Raw genomic sequence first — 22900 nt, 5'->3', positions numbered from 1 at the left:
ATATAACACAAGCTCCTTTCAAAATAATGGTAGATAATTATGACCTACTATTATCCATATGTTAATCAAGTCGTGCATGTTAATTAGAGACTTATACTCTCTAAGTCATAGTTTTCCTGACCCATTCAAACAACCAGTTACATGCTCTAATGACACAATGGAAGAAGGGGCACTTGTAGGAATCAGTCCTAGCGTATGGAATAAGAAATGTGCCTTTATCTTTATGTCTTTTTACTTTTTTTGGAAGGTAACACTTGTTCCGAAATGTAAAAATTGAATCAAACGAAACATGCCCTTGCAGAGTGTGTCCAGAGAATGCTGATCACATCTTCAAAAAGCTGCCTACATTATAATGATGACTTAATAAGAATTAATATATAATTGTAGTTTTATGTATTCCACACTAGATGACAAAGTGTAGGCCTATAGGCCTATGTAGCTGTATGTCCCAAATAAACCATGAACCCTTCGACTTTATAATGGGAACGCTAGGAAGAACAAATTGAATTGAATTTACGGTTGGGTTATATTAGGTTAAGAGTTAAAAATAACACTTAAATTGAGCTCAGAGAATAGGAGTTAATATACGTTACGTCAAGGATATTTGTCAATGAATGGATTATCGGAAATCGCCGATTTTTCCGTGTTGCTATTTTTAAATCTGAGCCTCAACCTCAACGATCTACGAAATACTACGAATGGATTATAGGAAACCGCTTGTCAGGTGTTGTCTATCTGTTTGCTTCTCTATCATAGGTCTATTTTTACATACGCATATAATCTGTACGTACAGACTTAATGTGACACCGCATTCTTATCTTTAAATAAACTGTAACGACACTTACAAAAAAAAAAACATCATAAAAATTGTACGCAGTGTTATTTGCGAAGTAAGCACGGGACACTGTTCACTACCTGCACGGGAGATTAAGCTCCGGTATAGCGCTGAACACAAACACACGCACATATATACACACACACACACACACAACACCATCGTTTGTTCTCCCCTTCCCTCTAACCATAGCCCCACACAATTAAGCTCCCCCCCCCCTCCTAATAAGGCCTAGTGAGCAGTAAAAAAGAATTAAAATCAAGTAATAGAAACAAATCTTTTTTGATCATAGACATAATATTATATCTAGACTGGAAATCGGAAACAAATTCTTATCCGCGATTGATCGATTCACGGACCTATATAGATCTATATAGTCTAGACTCAATGGCTAGACTACTTAGAGTACCTAGTCTATAGTCTAGATGTAGATTGATAGAGATAGAGATTCTAGATTTAATGGGTAGAACTAATTGGCTTACACTACTGCAGCGCTTTATGAGATGAATAGTAGACACACGTATAATGACTGACAGAGGTAAGCAGGAACTAGATAGTGTTGTATTTTGTTTTGATACGTTTCAAAGTGCCTTCGTATAAGGAGTCTATGTGTTTACTCTGTTCCGTGTATGTGCATTTGAGTCTGATATTGATGTGGTTTATATGCATAATATATATGATATCTATATATATATATAATATATATATATATATATTCAATAAATAATTTCATTTCTGGTCGAGCAACTTTGCATTAAATTTACCTGCATAAGTCATATAGAAAATGGCTGCCTGGTCGTGAGGTTTGCGCGCTGGACTGTCGTTCGGATTTATCGATGGTCGAGGGTTCAAATCCTGCCCGCTCCCATCCCCCGTCGTCCTGCGGGAGGTTTGGACTAGGAAGTAAACTATCTTCAACTCTGAAGGAACATCAGAAACATGTAAAACAAACAAACAAAACAAGAGCACAGTGGCAACTAGTGGCAAGCTGACCAATGTCCCAGTCATCGACACAAGAAGCTTTTGCCTGAGCAGCCAGGAAGGCATGGGGTAAAGCTAGTTTTATTCTAATAAGAAAGATTCTATTTAAATTTGCCAAGCCTAGCAAGGTAACCCCTTTCAGACTTTTGATGATGTAAACGTCCTTTGTTTCTATGGCCGATGGTTAGCAAGTATGTCACGTGACCAGCACAACAACCAACCGCCTTTATTTCCACAACCAGTGTCATGTAGGCCTACGCATTAGAGTTTGGTGGACGCAGGAGTCATTATCCTGAAATAGATAATCCCAGTCTTCACAGAGATTTGAACTTTGAGACCCCTTGGTTAGAAAGCTAAATGCCTTACCACTCAGCCACCACGTCCCATAATTTATCATGCACTACACATCCCAGAATTTGTCATGTACTAAGTCAAACGTAGAGGTTTTCATTCGCTATCTTGTTCATGCAATCATTCTCAAATCATGAACAAAATATACTTACTAAGCTGTTTTTAAATAAGAACAATTTTATAATTGATAGATGGATAGTTTGTGAAAAGACTAAATGTAATTGTTATTTACAGATTTTGAGGTAGTAGTTGAAAGTCGACTACTCCAGATACAAATGATATGTTGGAATGCTGAACAAAAAAGGTTTGGGGATGGTAGCATGATCAATTTAGAAGGTTAGTTGTGTAGATGGTTGATATAAATATCAATGTCATTTTGAGCTAATTAGTTACAAAAACTATGTCTATCATATATTTAAGCTGAGTTGAGATTCAACATACATTGGGATTGATCAATACTTTTTCTTTTAAGTAATGAACTAATTATTTTGTTGTTTATGTTTAGATTTTGATTTTACACGTTGAGCAAATTTAAAGTTTTATCCCCTTTATAAAAAAATTGAAATGTGCTTTTTGAAATGATTTTAAATAACACTGTATGGTCTATTGAAGAAGAAAAGTGTTTCATTGCCTTTATGATCTTAAGCTCTGCAGCTCCATGACGTCTTAAAAAAAAAAAGACAGACTTCTGATTTTATTACATAAGAAAAATTAAGAGAATGCTAATTTTATTATTCATTTAAAAAAATATTACAAAATAATACATATTTTGATTGATAAATCGTTTAGGATTGAGCATCTTGCCGACCCAACACTTCACAGCTGACGGATCGAGCCACAGCCATGAAAAGACAAAAGAGAGGCTTTACTAGCGGCCAGCTCGGTGTCTCAAAATTTAAACTCAAGACAAAGGCGACAAACTGACTCTGTGGCGTTAAAGTAGAAACTCTTCTTAGTTGTTTATATTATGTCGCATGTCTTAGTCATATCTTATATATTAGAGACGTCACTTCAAAATGTGTCCCTCTAGTGAATCTTGTCTAATCTTAAATGTACGGTAAAAGAAGAAAAAGATCCCTCCCTTTCAGGTCTTGCGATCTATAGAGCAGATGATGTAAAGGTTATCTATGGCTGACGGTTAATACATTCAATACACGAATCAATCAAAACAATTATCCAGTTAGTTAATTAGTGGAGATTAATTTAGTTTTATATAGAAAAAAAGGAGCTTATTCATGCGATAATAGGATATATGCTAGTGGTTCTACCAATAATGTACAAGCTGTTTCCCTTACTCGATATGAAAAAATTATAATTATCAATAATTAATTGACTAATTGAGTTGTTGTTTTTTTGTGTTTATTTATTCATGTTTTGATAGGTACAATAAATCATTTTTGAAAGTACCCACTTGAATACGTGAGGAAGAATAGGCGTTAACAATTATTTAAGGGGACTAAACCCAACAAATTTAGTCATATCATTGATTACTGAAATATTTGTTTGTTGCTATTAAACAAAATAGTAATTAATTTTCTAATTTGTTACTTTAATTTTATTGATTCATGTCTTTCTATGTCAATGAAGGTCAATGAATAAATGTTCAAAGTTTCAGATCGATCATAGAATGGACGTGGGGGAAATAACTTTTTTCCAGACAGACAGACAGACAGACAAAATGAGTTAAATATAAGCTTTGTAAAAATAAAATAAAAATGCAATAATGAAATAAAAGACATATGGAAACAACAACAAAATAACATAAGTTGTGTAAATTTATAGGCAGCCTCTGCGGGCAAGTTTTACTCGCATTCTATTACACACAATATCGATTCTAAATGCCTTTCACAAAATGAACCTTGAATGGAGTATCATTACACCAGACAAACTAACAGTATTTGTCATAATCAAATAGTATTTTTCATAGACATCTCTATGTTGATCTCTGCTTGATTAGGCGTAGGTTAAAAACGAGTTTCAATAACATTTGTAGTCTTCTTCAAAACTTGTATTAACTCACTCTGTTCGTCTTGCTGTCTGTCTGGTAAAAAGTGTGTACACGTTATGTCTCCGATACCCAATCTCGGTTCGAGCTGAAATTTTGAACAATCATGCCTTTCACCTAACAGCACAAGAATCAATTAAAAAAAAACAACAACAAGGTAATTAAATATAAGTAATTAACTATTTTGTTTGGTATCTTGAACAAGGGAAAGAAATTGTACTTGATTGAGGTGTTGGTATAAGGTGAATTAGTCCCCTTTATATTTTAACGCTTTAAAGTAAGTTTGAAACAAACAATAGACAACTATACAATCTTCTATATTCATATATACCTCATTAGCAGAGTGGTTAGAATGTAGACTTGAGGAGGCTTGAGTCATGAGTTCTAATTCAGGTCGTCCCCCCCCCTACAGTTTACGTTAAAATCTACCCAGATCTCCCTCTCCCCCCCCCCTCCCTTCCACCATTTTCCCAACTTGTTTGCATTTCCCAACTAGGATGGCTGCCTGGTCGTGCGGTTTGCGCGCTGGACTGTCGTTCGGATTTATCGACGGTCGAGGGTTCAAACCCTGCCCGCTCCCATACCCCGTCGTCCTGCGGGAGGTTTGGACTAGGAAGTAAACTATCTTCAGCTCTGAAGGAACATCCGAAACATGTAAAACATTTTTGTCCAGACAATGATAGGATCATAGCGTATTGAGAAAGCTAAAAGCACGCCATAGCGCTAAAACTAAAAACAATTAGTTCAAATATTTCTAATCGCACAGATTTATTATTGTTGGTCAAGATCTATTAGGCCTACATACTTAGCTACACGACCTGATCCAAACCGAATTGATACAACTACACTTCGTATATAACTAAATATTTCTTCTTTTTCTTTCTTCTTTTTTCTTGCTTTTTTATAACGGTGAAAGCGACGGACTGCAAACTAAAATTATTTTTTTTTTAAATAGCGGATTTGCCTGCGGGGATCGTTGAATATAACAGTCCAAGTTTCCGTCTTCCACTTCTAAAAAACAAAACATTCTAAATTTAGACTTACATTGTTTACATTTGAGCCTACCAGAGCCTTACTTAAAAAAGAAAAGATTTTATAACCCTCGTGCAGGAGCGTTGCAAGCTAACAGGAAGCCCAGGTTCAAGGTAAATACAATAAAAGCCAATTCATACATCCTGAATGAGTCAGTAAATTAAAACAAAAAATCATTCCCATGTAGGAACGAGTTGTTTTTTTTTTTTTTTTTTTTCAAAGTAGGCCTATTAATGTTAGTAGGGGCGAGGTGGCTGAATGATAAAGCGCTTGGCTTCCGAACCGGAGAGTCCCGCGTTCGAATCTTGGTGAAGACTGGAATTTTTAACTTCGAGATCTTTAGGGCGCCTCTGAGTCTACCGAGTTCTAATGGATACCTGACATTAATTGGGGAAAAGTAAAAGCGGTTGGTCATTGTGCTGGCCGCATGACATTCTCGTTAACCGTCAACTACACGGTCTGAAAGGGAAACTCTTCTTTATACTATTAACGTCAGTGCATTCAATTCAGTTGCGACGGAGAAGTACATGAATACGAGATGTAAATGTGTCAATTCATACGATCATTTTATGAGTAGTTTTTTTTTCAATGCCCAGTGTAGGTCATATAGGCCCCGGGCGCATAGAAGCCCTTTTTCTACGCCACTAGAAGTTGAGCTTGTTAGTTGAAGCTGACGAACCACGGAACATTCGACATTTTGTTTTCCGAGTAAATTCATTAGATTACGCTATTCACAGCTTTTAACTGCAATACCAACACTTTACTATAATAACTTAAGGCAGTGATGCCCTTCCTATGTTTCACGGGCCGTATCCGCTGTTCTCTATCTTATTTTAAAACAAACCTCCCATTATTATTACTTCAGGCAGCTATGCCCTAAGTTTCACCGACCATATCCGCTGTTCTATCTTATCTTATCTTATCTTATCTGATCTGATCTTATCTTATAAAATAGAGATGTTACTTCATAAAAAAAGATGATTACATCCACGCGTGTCTCTAGGTCAATCTAGTCATGCATATTAATAAAATTCTGCCAAGTCATTGGTTTTAATGGCTGACTCAAGCAACCCATTCACATATCTAACAATTCAAAATCTCTGCACACATAGTATAATGTAAGGGTCGGTTCTACAGAGTCCACGATTTTGAATGGTTAGGCGGCCCGTGGTCCATGTGTCAGAATTGTATGTGGCCTTCAGTTCGAAAATGGTTTCACACCGCTAACTTCCCACACACCTGCTCTATCCGAGTAAGGCCTTGACCCGGAAAGTATTTATAATTTGTAAGAATTACTGAACCAGAAACTTAGCTTAAGGGACAGTAACACAACAAAAATGTTATTTCTAATTTCACGTCGCGGCGTATTCTAATGGAAGTTATCTTCCTTGGATTGATATTCTTGTAAATAATGATTAAATAAATACAGTATTTTAAAACTTTGACAATCCACTCATTTTCTATCGCTATATTAAAGCATGAATGATCTCATCTCTGCCTATAGTCCCGTCTAGCTTCTTCCAGGCGCCTCGGTTCTGGGCGAGTCTCTCCAACTGTCCCCACGTCTTGCCCATCTGCTTCTGTTTCCAAATCGATGCGCCAAGTATTCCCGGACCGTCCCCTCTTCCTCTTTCCTTGGGGATTCCAGGCTAGGGCTTGCCTTGTTGAACAACCGTTTCCTACTTTCAACTGCACTTTTGAATTTAAGAGAATAAACTGATTTGCAGATTCTAGACACCACTTATATAGTTCTGAAGGGCAGTGGCTGAGTGGTTAAGCGCTTGGCTTTCCAACCTGTGGTCTTTGGTTTCAATCTCGGTGAAGACTGAGATTTTAAATCTCGGAGATTTTTAGGTTACCCCTGAGTACTCTAATGAGTACCTGACTTAAGTTGGAGAAAGTAACGGCGTTTGGTCGTTGTGCTGGTCACATGACACCCTGTACGTTAACCAGAATCCAAGGAAACAGAAGTACATCTATTGTCATCTATGTATGACCTATAGACTAATTATAATGTATGAACACTGTTAGCAGTTCTAAATTAAATTAGTTTTAGCAAGATTCAACTATTGCTTTGCTTTCCCCCAAATCTGTAATATGAAGAGTTAGTTTCGTGACCTCAGTTTTTTTTTTTATCATTTTCATGAGTGAAATGCTTGCAGACATCAGTATCTGACAAGCATAAGAAAATTACAGTTCCAGTAACTCTACCGGTCAGTGACAAATTAGCTTACTTTAGTTAACTTTATTCTATTGCTGATTCCCTAGACATAATTTTTGTTTCCTCAAATATGTCTAAAGATCTGGTTTTCCATTAGAGTGACTTACGCCAATAAGGTCTTTAAAAATTTTGAAATCGTTATCATTTTTTGTAATAATAAAAAGCTTAAATAGGTTACATAAAAATGTCTAAACCTAACGATAAGAAAGAGTATAATAATATTGAACATACAATGTAATCATACTAGATATAAAGTTCTAAATAATTACAACACTAAACCAACGTTTTTTTTTTTTAAGTTTAAAAAACATCTAGTCTAATTTGGGCATCGTAATAGCTAAGAAATTAAATTAATGTGATACGCTTTCCCCCCTAAAATTGGTAATTATCTTTTTTTGTCTTTCAGCAGCCCCTGAAAGGGGAAAAAGACGCTATTAGTTTTGTTGGAATGTCTGTCCGTCCGTCCGTCCGCCAATCCTTCCGTCCCGTTTAGATCTCGTAAACTACAAAACATAGTGAGAATCCGACATCATAATATTTTAGAACATTCAACGTTCTGATGCAACGTCTACTTTTTCTTTTCTGAAAGCGAAAAATCTAATTTTTAAAATCATTTATGCAAGCAGTTTTTTCATAACAATACACCATTTTTAGAACTATTCACTATTAATAAGCACAGGAGGCTTTTTAGAAGGGGAGATTAATATCCATCATATTGTTACGAATCTCACTATCCAGGCTCTCTGCAAACCGCACCATACACCACCAACTTAAAGAACTTGACAAGTCAGGGCTCCAAAATAACGTAAAGGTTTAATGTCCATAAATAACAGCCAATACTGTACAATTGGCAGCACGTAGAACAGTACAAATAGCTCTGCGATAACAAGTATCTCTCCGATAACACCGTTCCGCCGTATCAAGTCTTGCACTGGCCTCTCCGTCTCGTTCCGGGCTTGCACTGGGTTCAACAGTTCAGGACTGACTTCACACACTTGGGCTCGTTGTGTCGGACTCGATCACAGACCAAGATCAAGACGCCGTTCGTCTCAACTGTACTTGATAGTACTCCGCACTGAACCGTCGTAATGCTCCGTACAGAACCACACCGCTGAACTGTGCTGTAGTCGACCGTGTTCTGAACTCTTGTCGTGAACCTCCTTTCTGATCCGTCTTGACTTCGTCACCTCCGCTCTTATATAGGGTCCCTACTGGCCTTCTCGAACCGGACAGAACGCCGCTCGACGTTTCTAGGTGGTCAGATGACTACAACTCTCGTGACGCCCCTGAGCTCTGTTCACGTCGGCGATCCTTCCCGAACTCTCTTGTTGACACTCGTCTCGGCCGATCGTCGTAACTCGTCACGGTTGACCGCTCGTCTAGCGCTGGCCTGGGGCGATTTGCGTCGGCTGACTACACACACACCACTACCCCCGTTTGTGCCACCACCAGGTTTATAACAATATGTTTAACACATTTATTCAAATGATTTTATATTTTTTGAGAAAAAAAGTTTATCTTACAATTGTATTGCTAAGTTAAGTAAGTTCTGTCGTACTTACTACTACATTCACACAAAAAAAAATGTTTACTTTTTTTTTAAAGAGAAAAAAATCTATTTTGTATGCATATAAGTTGGACATAATTTAAAACGACAATTAATAAATAGTTTTTCATATTACCGCGTGAACTGGAGGTCGCCTACACCACTACAGTATACTAAACTAAAGGAAAAATTTTTAGTTTTTTTGTCTTACGGAAATGTTTTTTTCTTGAGGATTTTAATACGAGATTGACCCTTTACAAAACGATTAGATCAATTTGATTTTCATTATAAGACATCAGTTAGGCCAGTTTCGCATCTAACTTCACATTCACTTTCACCTATCCTTTGGTCTGCTGGACCGCTGGGGCACCACACAAGATCTGTCAACCTTCTTTCTCCATTCTTCTCTGTCATTTATATTTTATAGAATAACATTCTGATGTTCTTTCTAAAATATTAAAACCTGCCTGGGTGGACCACTTCGGGGGCCGATTATGATTTTGTGTTCCCACACAAACTGTCTTTGTAACCTTGTTTGTTTGTGTCTTTTTGCCTGTGTTGAACACCCCATTATTTACAATCTTTCTTACATTATTTTTTTTTTTGTTTTAGAAATGGTGGGTGCAGAGGATTTATTGAAGAACCAGAGATTTGCTCTGGTCCTTTATGCAATGGAAAACTAAACAGAGAAAGTCTATTCAACTACTGACTTACGAATAGCAGCGACGTTTATTTGGCGAGTAGAAAAATAGAGAGGGGAAAATCCGAGAAACACATTCAAGTTTCAGATCTGTATCTGTCATATAATAAACTCGTCATGGTCTCACGGGTTGTGTAAATATAGAATGATTACCACATATTGGCTTTGGGGCTGTTGAATACGTCGCTCATACTATTAAAAAGAGACGTATCCATTTACATACGTGTTAAAAATACATTTCCTGGTATTTCTTAGAATTTGGAGAAGTTAATTTTGGTAGGCCTATGTATATATGAATAAATAAATCTACACACAAGGGGCCGTTGAAATAAAGATGACTACCGTTGTGATTCTGCTATTGAAATAAAGTTATACTGTATGTTTAAAGTGTGAGTTCAATATTCTCTTGATCTCGATATGAGGCTCAACATCTTTTTGATCATGTACTAGATGATTTCTGTTCTCTCTTTATCTAAGCTAGTTTATCCGGCAACATGGTGGGGTTTCGTAATGAGCTACACATAGGACTTAACAACAAAACACGGCCGGATATAAGTTTGAGGAGGCCCCGGGGCAAAAAAAATATATTTGTGAAGGCTCCTAAACTTTTTTTTTTATAATCATTAACCCACGTATATACGAATATCTAAAAGCATGCCATAAAAGAAAGTGAGTACTTTTAAATTAAATTAAATTTTCTTTCGTTTAATAAAAAATATTTAATCTATCCTATTTTAGTAACCCCCACAAAAAAAAAACATCTTTAGGGCTTACGCAATGTAGGTGATTTGGAGTAAATTACGAGACTACGAACCTACCAATAGAAGGTCTAAAAGGGAAACTTTACTTTTTTTTTTACCTTTAATAAGAGGGCACTTATTTAGTCACGACAGTGTTACCAACTTTAAGATTTAAAGTAAAAAAAAATAAACATAAACTTTTAAGTTCGATTAAAATACAGATTTTTTTCTGTATTGAGGGGGCCCCTGGGCTGTTGCCCCACCTGCCCTCCTTTAAATCCGGCCCTGGTACACAATGTCATCGTAACATTATCCCTAAGCAAGCTCATATAGGCCTAACCGAAGTCCAAACTGCCTAGGATTGCACAAAGGTACATCAGCGCTTATAACGTTCTCTAATGTGCTATAAAGTAGGAGGGGAAAAAAAAAGACTTGGCACTTTATAGAGTCTATGGACCTTCATGAGAAAACAAAGAGCTGTTTACTTGACCATTAACAATGACCGGTAGCCCTTGGGCAGATAACGCTGATACGCAAGAATGAAAACAGTGAAAGAAACTTCCTTGCGGTCATTGATGGACTCGGAGGTAACAAACGCTACATGCAAGGTGTGTAGATCTCAAGGTTGAAAGGAGCTCCATGTTAAGTGGACTTGAGTAACACACAGTTTAAAAGCCTCAAGACATACAAGTAACCTCTAAACACACTAAGTCCCTCATAACGCCAAACATCGTTCTCCAGTAACGATGCTTGCACTGGTGTGGCATCATAGGGAAGAACTCTTTCGACGCCATGACATTCTGAATTCCAGTAAAACAAAACAATACATTTGTCTTCATATTTTAAATTTTGCCGACGTTACTTCAAAAATGAAGATAATTACATCCAAAGCATGTATCTTATCTCTGCTAAGTCTTTGATTTTCCTGGCTGATTCAGGAAATCCATTTCATTCTCCAACGGCAGTAGGGTTAAAAGGAGCACTTTTACGAATTTGTTCTAGCGTGTGGAATAAGAAAAGTGCCTATTATAGAGCATGGTCTACGAGTCCGAAGATTAATAAAGCCGATCTATTTAGAAGAAGTTGACTCATTTAAATACTAGGGTCAAACACTGCAAACGTTGGAGGATCAATAAAAGAGATAAAACCCCACTTAATGCTTGCCGTCTGCTGCCATGAGCAAACTGTGGGAAATCTGAAAGAGAAACATTAAAGCTGTATTCTTAGCTTGTGGTTTCTGTACTCTTATATGGTTGTGAAAGTTGGACAGTGAACACTGAAGCTGAAAGAAGAATTCAAGCCTTTGAGAGTACAGAAAAAATGTTGAGTATCAGATACTAGGAAAGAAGACAAATGAGTCTGTAGCCTACAGTTACACAACCAAAAATGGAGAAAATCCTCTTTCATTCTTCAATATACATGAAGGGAGCATGAAAAAAGGGTCGTCCAAAGAAAAGCTGGCTGAACAATGTAAAAGAATGGACCGGCCTCTCTCTTGATATTCTACTAAGAACAGCTGCTGACCGGGAAAAAAATGGCGGGATTTGGTTACGCAAACTGTCACAGCGCCCCCTTACGATGAAAGTTGAGATCATGGAGCTATTCAGCCTATGACGTCTTGAGAGAGTCTCGCCGTCTCTGAACGCTGCTGCCAACGAAGATGTAGCATTGAATAAACATCGACCAGAGAAAGGCTATTTCTGTATTTTCAAAATTAAAATTGTGAAAGTTGTTAAAGAAGTTTCTTTATTCTTAAAAGTTAACTCAACCATTCAATTAAAATGCGACCATCTTCTGTTGAATTTGCATACAAAGTATGAAGACTTAACTCTTTCTCTCCGTAATTATTTACCACATGCTGGTGGAATCAACGCTGGTATCGTTAGTTAGGAGAAAAAGAGTTAAATTAGCAAACTATTGCTACAAACAGCACTAACTGACTATTTCGTTAAAATTGCACTTTTATCAGAAGGAAAAACAATTTTTTTTTCCAATAGTTTTTTTTAGTAGAATATTAACATAAACAAATTAATAATAATAATAACAACAAGTAAGAGACAGAAATATGAGAAAAAATGACCAGGATCAGGCTCTATCATTTTTTTTCTGTCAATTGCGTTTAGTTCAGAATCGTTGAGCACAGCATTCGCAAAGCTCAAAACAATATGGAAAGATAAAGGCATTAAAATCAGACGGATACGCTCCCTGGACAGGGCAACATTCTAATATGCTTATACGCATCATAAACGAATAGATTAGAGGCATGATTAGTTCAACAATCGGACCCCACCATGATTTAATACCTTTACCTATCCCTTAGTCTGTTGGACCGTTGGGGCACCAAGCAAGACTTGTCAACCGTCTTTCTCCATTCCTCCCTGTCTTTTGCCTTGTTTAGAACCTCTTCCAATGGCAGGCCTGTCCATTCTTTAATGTCCTCCCATCGCTTTCTCTGACTGCCTATTGTTCTTTTTCCTGGTACTGTTCCCTGGAGGAACGTCTGCGAGCCCCGAAGATCTTGTAATATGGCCATATAGATTTTAAGCTTGCGTTATTTTACTATTATCATGGGGTCTTCATGGGGTTCGATCGCTGCAGTAATCCTGTCTCTAATCTCTTGGTTTGTGATGCGGTCTTTAAATGATTTAATAACTGATGTCCAAAAGCACAAACCTAAACTCTTTGGCCACATTACACCTGTGCAATAAACCAAGTCCATAGGCACGCCACTGTGACTTCTGGTACTCAATCGGCCCACTCGTCTCCTCTAACGTCCGTAGTTTCCATCCGGGCTCCACAATGAGGCCGTGTTCTAAGTATTAACTCTTTTTCTCCTAACTGACGATACTAGCGTTGATTCCACCAGAATGTGGTAAATAATTACGGAGAGAAAGAGTTAATCCCTACAAAAAAAAAAAAAAAAAAAAGTTTGCTATGCATTTAAAAGGATAATAATTGCTAGTGTAAAAGGGATATAACCCAATTTATTAGTATTATTTGGTTAGGATAGAAACATATGTTTCTTTTTTTTCCTGCATTGTCTATCTCCACTGTTAAACTACTGAACTAAAACTTTATTGCGCTAATACCCCATTTCATTATATAGGACCCCTGTAGCCTACTTTTGGCATTGTCTTCTTTTCACGTGAAGAAGATACGGATCATTAAATTCTATTTTTTTAAATTTATAATAATAATAATTAATCGAGTTATTTCCCTTTGACTCTAACCAACAAAAAGCTGAGAGAAAAAGCAGGCCTATCTGCAACTGACCAGACATACTCATGTCACGTATGTGGCCAGCTTTTTAAAGCAAGGATTGGACTTTACAGTCATCTTCGAGTCCATAGGATATGAGAAATGTGCTCATCTTCGATCACGAAGGAGGAGCTATGGATTGTTTGAAATTTGTTAATATTTCATTCGCAATTACCATCGTAGTAAAGATTGGACATTTTGACGTTTTAGGTCGGTAACTTCCAAGTGGAGGACATGACCTAAAAAGAGGACATGTATTTCTTTTGATGGACGTCTATAAACCCGTATCATAATGTTTCAAAGGCTCCTTGAAATTATTAGGCCTACATTGTAATTGTAGCCTAGATCTACAGCAGGAGTTTGCTGGCTGAAACAAAAAGATAATGTTCACTATAAGTATTCTTAGATAAGATCTAGAATATATAGACATATTGATCAAGTAGTCCTACATTTTGAAAGAGTGTGTGTTTTGAACTATGCATAGGCCTATATCTCTTCAGCCTAGATTCCCCATAGTCCAAGAATCTAAAATCCTCTTATCTGGTTAATATATAGGTCCACTGGCAACTGGGAAAAAGTAGCACTGGATAGATCTACATGGAGAGAGAGCATAAAGGAAGGGTCACGGATTGCCGATGTCATACACAACAGAAGCAGAAAGAAGGGTGAAAATGCAACGTCGCCTGGTGATTATATATGCCCAACCTGCGATCGTTGCTGTGTATCAAGGATTGGCCTCTTTAGTAACACAAGAAGTTGCAAAGGGAAAAGATCGTCTCTCGAGACGTAAAATGCCACAGAATATAGGTCCATAATCGATGACATTTCCCATTATTATATAGGTTTGTGATTGAAGAAAACTCTTCTGCCTGAAATATTAAGTTTGTTTACTAACCCGGAAGTACTTGTGTTGCTCGGCAGCAAACAACTTATTTGAGAGAAGAATCTAATTCTTGTCTAATTTTGATTAAAATGAGGAAGAAATAAAAACTCTTAAAATCTAGATTAAATTTTTGTTGGGTCGTTGCGACTATCACAACCTGACGATCTCCATCTAGAAATCTAAGGGATCAAGATCTAAAACTGATATTTATTTCCGTAAATGTCTTTATTAAAACTTTATTATTATATTTTATTTTTAAAAATTTTAGTATTTTTACTTTGAAAGTTTGAATTATAAATAAATATTATAATTAATTAGATCTAGAATCTACATTATTATTATGATTTTTTATTATTATCTTTTTAACTTTTATATCTTATGAAATGCAGACATTACTTCAAATAAATAGTAGTCACTATAGGAGTATAGACATGTATTACAGTAGAGTAGAGTAGTGTATAGTTGAATTAAGTGACTATATTAGCACAGTTTAAGTCATTGATTAACATGTAGGCCTATGACTAGAATCACTAGATTGACACATGAAAAGATTAGGACGTAATTATCTTCTTTTTTGAAGTAACTTCTCTAATACATAAAATAAGATATAGATATAGACTCTTACTTTAAACTATATCAGTATATATATGATTATTATAATTTATATGTATACTTTTTGACTCTATTTAGAGTTAATCTATAATAAATAATATGGCTTAATATTTCCCATGGCTATGCAGCCCCAGCTGTGATACATATTTTGCCACATCCAGTGCAAGCATTAATTATCTGCAAAGCTAGAAAAGCAGGTGCTTTCATATCAGCAAGTGCTTGTAAATTAAATTTTTAAAACACACTCTCTAAAGATATTGTTTGTCCTCATTTGGTTGAACACAATTATTATATAAAACAAAGGGATATTTTAATTTATTATAAAACATAAAATCTAATACCTGCATGGTAGTTTTGAAGTAAGCAAATGGGGAACAAATTTTCAATGAAAAAAAAAATCACGCTGGTCAATAACAATCTGTTAAATTTCTAGCTTTGGCTTTTTCGTTAAATGACATTGGTTGAGCTAAAATCTATAGTATTTTACAATATATAGAGAATTTAAATCCCTCAAATCTTTATATAGCTTGTCTAAACATTTACTAACTAGATCTAGAATTTTGATTAGAACTTGAGTACTCTAGATTTAGTTATGTATATAACTTTTCTATTAAAGACTTTGTGGAAATAATATTAGAAATTAAAAAAAGCTTGAAACTAAGTTAGGTTTTTAATGAGAAAAAATTATTGTCCAAAATATGACAATTGAATTCAGAGAAGGTTTAGTTTAAACTGTTTTAAAAAAATATGCATGTGACTTGCTTTTTTTCTTCTCTTCATTTTTCTCATTACATCTTAAATCAGTGTTTCTCAAACTGTGTTTATCGAAACACTAGTGTTTCACAAGGTTCCACAAACTATTGGAGTAATTAACTAGTAGGTTTACATGTGAATTAATTCCTAAGATAAATGCAAAACATAAAAAATTATCTTATTAGTTCTTCTCAGTAATGGGAATAAATTCTAACAACATCACTAGAAACTTTAAACTGATCTGGAGTCTGACTCTAATTTTAAACTAAGATACAAGGATCAGCTATGAAATAATTTCTGGTTGAGTTTTTCTGAAGAGTAACACAATATTTCAAGACAAGTTTTAGTTTCCTACTACTTATCTGTTTAAAGGAGAATTTTTATATGTTGCAACAAAGTCAAAGTATAGAAACAGGCTTTATGTCACACCAGATATTAGAATTTAGCTTACCTAGATATCCTGTTTCATATCATGAAGCTAAGCTCTTCAAATATATAATACTGTAAACATCATTAAACATTATTTATCATATGTTTTAGGCTATATCAACATCTCTATTCTATTAATAAATAATAATGCTAAATATACAATATGGTTTAATTTTTTAAAAAATTTAATCAAAAAGGAAATAATCCAACCTAAAAAAATAAGCAAAGGGAAGTGTTCAGTTAAATGAAAAGTCTTAGATGAACTGGGCAATGCTTGCTAATTCAGGCAGCTCGACATACACATACAGTTGTTTTTCTAAAGGGATGTTTTTCCCTTGCCAAAGAAAGGTGCATATTTATGTCAACTACTGCACTCATCCTAAATCTTGGTAATCGAAAATAGTCCATTATATTTTGTTCAAGCCTCTGCAGCTTTGAGGTCAATGTTCAGCACTCACTGAATACACTCCACAAGGACATTTGTTGTTAACAGTTGTTGACTTGTAGCACCAAACTGCTGGTAGACAATTAAACAACTGTAGGCACAGTATGTCTTAACTAATAAGCTTTAAATTACTTGAGTAACTCCTGTGTGAAGAATACGGTACTAAATATACATTTTATTATAATATAATATAGAAAAAATATAACATAAATGTACAAGACTTAAATAATAATATTCTTTAATAAAATTAAACTCACTACAATAATGCAACCTTTAAGTCTCATGTTCTGGAGTCATCTGTCTTAACTAAGACAAAATGACGACATTGTCACCTATGTAGTATCATTCACAACCAATCCTTAACTTGTTCTCACCACACCATAGAAACACACAAGCACACACACAGAACAATGGGATGGCTACCTGGTCATGGGTTTGCATGCTGGACTGTCAATCAGACTTATCGATGGTCTCAGGTTCAAACCCTGCCCACTCCTGACCTCCTGCAGGAGGTTTGCACTAGGAAGTAAATTATCGTCAACTCTGAAGGAACATCCAAAACATGTAAAACATTTTACAAACATTTATTTCACTAAATCTAATTTTAAGCTTCCAGAAATGTGTTGTCTCATTCTGTTATGTCCTGTTTGGAAGTGAAAAAATTATTCAACGTTGTGGAATAGGGTGTGCATGCGCATTGGTTTACTTTTAGATTCTTTTTGACTAGCATTTAGATAACTTTGTTTACCAGCATGAGAAACACTGCTTTACTCTCCATTTTCAAATCTGCCACATTAATAATTTTTAATTTTAATGTTTACATTTTTAAAAGTCATTTAATTAGTAACAAAATTATCTAACTTAGGCTTATTGTAGTTTTATCAATGTACTAGAGAATTATGAAATAATTAAAAAAAAAAAAGTCAAAATTGTTATTTAGGTTCAAGGTTCAAGTGAGGGACCATGTCTGACCTCGTAGCTACATGGGAGATAGCTCTGAGTGATGGAGTACATATAGTTGAATTTGAGCATGGCACAACTACAGGAAAACGAATTATACGAATAGATGGGAAGGTAATTATAATTATTACTAAAAAGAAAAAGTAAAGTTCTCCTTCCAGACCTTGTGGTCTATAGCTCAGATGGTGTTATGGTCATATTTCTTCGGCCAGCAGTTAATGAGCATGGTGTCATGTGGCCAGCACAACGAACATTCTTTTTACTTTCACCCAACTAAAGTCAGGTAGCCATAGGAATTTGGTGGACTCAAAGACATCCTAAAAATTCAAGTCTTTGCAGAGATTTGAATCTAGAACTCCAGGATAGGAAGCCAAGCACTTAACCTCTCAGCCACCATGCCCCCTTATATCATATTTATTGGTTATGAAGAAATCCAAATTTATTTCAAGACAACAAAAATGTTCAAATTTTGTTTGCTTCTAGAAAGCCTGTAAAAGAACAGCAACTTACTCCACAGAGCTGCTTCCAAAGCATCATTATTTATTTTGTTGTGGCCCGCCAGGATGTCATGTATTGTCACTGTATTTTTACTTATTTTTATTTTCATTGCTTTTATGTACTGGTAGTGCCTACTTCATGTATACAGCACGCTGAGTCTCAATCTCTTTTGTGGACCAGTAGGGGAGAGGTTTGAACTTGAGCCACCTTCTTGGTAGCCAAGCCTTAGCCAAGCAGTTTTGGGGCTCTCAGCCACACATCACACACTGAGATTTTTTTTTCTGCATTAGCTGAGTAATAAAATAAAGTGTTTTTTTTCTTTTAATATTTACTTATTTTACTGGTATTGCTGGTTGGCTGGAGGGAGAAGGCTCCAGTACAGCTCTTTCACTGCTTGGAGCCTATTTTTCTCTTTTCTTCATATAATTTCATGTTTATATTTACACAAATCTTCACCACATTATCTACTGTTGTACATTCAATATTATAAAACCCTTTAGACTTGTATACATTGTTTCCACATTTTGATCTTAGATCATATCGGTTTACAGGCTTTTCCAGTGCATGAACCAAAAGTTTTAGAGCTTGCTACCCATTGATTTCAGACAAACAAATGATTCACTACATTCAAGAAAAACACTAAGAACTATTTGTTCAAAACTTTTTAAGATTAGTTTGTCATTTAACTCTCGTGTTCATGTTGTTTATGTTATTAAAGCACCTTTATCCTTATACTTTATGTTTGTTAACTGAGCTATATAAATTTAAAATGAAAATTAAATGTCCCTCCTGTACCATGTAAGGTTTAAAATACGCCTCAAATTAACACCAAATTAACACAATGACCCTCTCTACAAAAAAACTCAATTATAACATCCATGAACTTTCAAATTCTATTTTCAAATTGCCAACAAGCAATTGCTTGTTGTTTTTTTTTATTTCGAAATTTAAGTTTTTAAAGATTTTTAATCAATGTCCTAAAAAATGTGATTATTTATTAATTTTTTGGATTAAACCAGGAGATCTACAGACAAGATTGGATGTTTAAACTTGTTGGAAAGGAACATTTTCAAGTTGGTAAAGCCAAATGTGTTATCACTATTGAGGCTGTGAGTGGATTTTCCTACGAGTACACACTTGATGTCAATGGGAAGCCGTTGAAGAAATTCATAGAAAACCAAAGTAAAGTAATGAAGGCTTGGGTCCATGTTATAGGTGGAAATGACATGAGGATAGTTTTAGGTAATCCTTGTTTAGTTTTGTCACTTACTTGATTAATCCTGTCAACTCTTGGGGGAGCTGCAACCATACCTCTCCACCGAACTCGGTTCTGAGCAGCTTTCTTCATCTGCTCCCATGTCATCGTCAGCTTCACTAATGACTGACTTCTTCCAAGTTTGCTTGGGATTGCCCACTTTCCTCTTTCCTTGCTGATTCCAATCAAGTGCCTGCCTTGCAACATTGGTAGCTGGTTTTTGCGGGGTGTGTGTTATCCAACTCCACTTTTGCTTTTTGATATCTTGGGCTATTGGTTTTTGTCTATTCCTCTTCTATAAATTGACAGTAGTTATCTTTTCAGGTTTAATTTTATATGTCTCTGATATTTTTTCCCTTTAGAAATAAAGATTATTTTGTTGTAGCTCAAGACTTCTGCAGGAAAGCAAGGGATGGAGGCGGACAACATGAAAAATTATTTCTATAAAATTAAAAAATTTCTTATGTAAAAAACCCCCCCACAAATTTCATGAATTCAAAATTTTGGACAGAAATTTAGAAACTTGATATGAAAAGAATTAATTTTCTTGCAAGAACAAATTATTTCCCTTTAATCCATTTACAATCAATCTATTTTATTCCAATATGATTTTATTATAAACAAATAACTTATAGCTAAATTTATTTATGCCATTAAAATATTTCTTACAATATTATTTACAAACTGAAGATAAATAAAAATTCCATTTGTATATTCATTTATTTTAAATGTAAACTCTTCTTCTTATATATTTGTGTAGAAAAAGATACACTAGATGTGTGGGTGAATGGATCAAGAGTAGAGACCACTGTAAGTCATAATCCTACTTCCTACTTGCAGGAACCTTCTCTTCCCCCAACTTATAATTATTTTTTTTTCCATCAAAAAATTTTTTTTTACTCTCATTCTCACATGTAATATCAAAATATTTCTTTCTTGAGTCCACTCTAACATTAGGCCTACCTATGTTTAGCCATATCTACTCCACCTTAATAACCTTGGTACATTAGTGCTGCTATTCTTGTATGTTTGATGCACTTGGCTTCTGAATCAGGGGTCCCGGGTTCAAATTGTGGTTAAGACTGGGATTTTAAATTTCTGGATCTTTTGTCACCTCTGAGTCCACCCAGCTCTAATGAGCACCTGACAAAAGTTGGTAAAAAGTAGAGGTTGAGGTCATTGTGCTGGCCACATGACACCCTTATTAACTGTGGGCCAGAAACAGATGACATTTACATCATTTTTATACCTCCAATATATTGATTCCTCCCTAACTACATGGTTACTGCTCTCATTCTAAATGGACATATTATCTCTGTACAAGCTACAGCTTGAATACTTGACGAATGACCACTGACTGTCTCACTGTCTAAAATCTTATTATCCCTTTCACCCATATTTCCAGTGATCTGATAACTAATGTTCATGTTTTCATGCTCTAATTTAAACTAAGTCACATTAAATAGAATAAAGTACACTGACTGTGACAGATGGACTATACCAGCATTTTCCCTTAACAGAACACTTCGTACATTCTCAGTATTTAGGTACATTCTAAGTATTTAGGTAAATTCTCAGTATTTTGGTATATTCTCAGTATTTAGGTGAACACCTTGTTTGTTATTTAGAGACGTTTATTCATTGGTAGGCTACTAATTAATTATTCCAGTAATTTGTGGACCACCTATTCAGAGAGTTCGCAGAACACAGCGAAACACTGGATTACACTATTATTTTATATGATTTTTTTTTTTGCAGGGGGAGTTTGTGGATGATGGCACAGAGACCCACTTTGAGATTGGCTCACACTCTGCTTACATTAAAGCAGTGACCACTGGCAAGAGGCGGACGGGAATACTGCATCAACTTTTTGTGGACGGTGTCGAAATTCCAGAAGCCAAAGAGTAGCCTTATGATTCTCTGTTTCTTAGTCATGTAAATATTTGTGAATGACGAGAGTTAAAAATACTGTTTAGCTGGATCAATGATAGAAGATGAATGCAAATACTTGCACCAGATGATAGTGTGTAAGGAACCTGTAGTGAAAGATTGTGCATAATTGCAATAATACATTCATAATAATTTTATGTCAGTGGTCCCATGATTAGCATACTGAACTTATGATCAGGGAGTCTTCTGAAACCCTGTGAAGAACCCTCTCACACAATAGATTTTGGTTATATTTAAGACCTACTTCTAATCAGTTAAATGAATGCCACTAACAATGAATTGGTTGTGAATCACTGATTTGCTTGCTCTCTTTGTGCCATTGTTTTTTTTTTTAAGATTAAATAGTTAAATTAACTATTTAATGTGCACAGTTAAATGTACATCTGGCTTTTTGTTATCAACTTGACATATGACTTCAAAACTGAAGAAATGTTATCATACACATCATCATCAGACCATGTGATTCAAGGCTTAAGTGGCAGAAGTGCACTATAAACCTGATTTTTTAAAAACAGTTATCAAAAAATTAATTTATGCAGAATATTCTACAATCATTCTTAATCTTTTGAAAAATATAATGTTTTGATCTTAGATTTGGCAGAAAAAAAAACAAGTACTAATTTTATGTCACATATTTTAATGTATCCTGTAACGTGTATTGGAACAAGGTGGTCCAGGATTTAAGTGCTTGGCTGTAGATTCAAAGGACCTGGTCTTGAGTTCAGGCTCTGATTCTGACAGTTAAACTACTTTGCTGCTGAGTCAAAGGTCACCAGTCTACACTGTGATGGATATTTATAATTTTAGGTCTAAGCAGATGTCATTGTATTCAAAGAGTTGGCCTAGAGACAGATGAACTGAACATCATCTTTCCCTAAGGACATACAAGGAGACTGAACTTTTTTTTAAGGTTACCAGGGTAGTTTTATAATATGTTAATATGTATCATTGTATATATACAAACATCCACATACAATTTGTTTGACCAAGATGAACTCAAATCTGTTTTAAGTATTTGTTGTTAATTATGGCATCAAAAAATAAAATTAGAAGCTGATTTAAACATTAATTTCCTGTTAATTATTTGGTTGCGATGTTAACTCATCTCAATATTCATGATTTTTTTATGAAATACTGTGCTTCAGTTTCTGGCAATTGTTAGACATAACTGTAAAACACATTGTGTGTTTCAAAAGCCCATAAAGAAACCCCCTTTCACTCCTTGGCATCTATGAGGTCAGATGATGAAAGGCTGATAGTTAACAAGGATATCATGTGGCTAGCACAACCACCATAAACCTTTACTTCCTCAAGTACCCATTACAGTTGGATGGACTTGAGAGCATCCTAAAAATGTCAAAATTCAACATTCCAGTCTTCTCCAGGATTTGACCCCCCCCCCCCCCCCCCAAGAAATTAATGTTATTATAAATGTGTGTGTGTGGT

General features: G+C 35.4%; 1 protein-coding gene across 2 annotated transcripts; it reads left to right on the top strand.

The window, feature by feature from the left end:
- Window positions 1–1167: 1167 nt before the first annotated feature.
- Window positions 1168–22517, top strand: LOC106058175 (fas apoptotic inhibitory molecule 1-like). Of its 2 annotated transcripts, none has more exons than XM_056045625.1 (5): window positions 1168–1373; window positions 17739–17865; window positions 19269–19491; window positions 20265–20314; window positions 21263–22517. In XM_056045625.1, exons 2-5 carry the CDS (start codon window positions 17755–17757, stop codon window positions 21410–21412), a joined length of 534 nt encoding a protein of 177 aa, XP_055901600.1. In that variant the 5' UTR covers window positions 1168–1373; window positions 17739–17754; the 3' UTR covers window positions 21413–22517. The 2 variants fall into 2 exon arrangements, with proteins under 2 accessions (XP_055901600.1, XP_013071009.2); XM_013215555.2 differs by lacking the exon at window positions 1168–1373 and adding an exon at window positions 14565–14767 and having other exon boundaries at window positions 17732–17865.
- Window positions 22518–22900: the final 383 nt, after the last annotated feature.

This window comes from Biomphalaria glabrata, chromosome 11, assembly GCF_947242115.1.
Source record: "Biomphalaria glabrata chromosome 11, xgBioGlab47.1, whole genome shotgun sequence".
NCBI classification, from domain to species: Eukaryota; Metazoa; Mollusca; class Gastropoda; family Planorbidae; genus Biomphalaria; species Biomphalaria glabrata.
The sequence above is the reverse complement of the archived record's forward strand: the minus strand, read 5'-3'. Positions and strand labels throughout refer to the sequence as shown.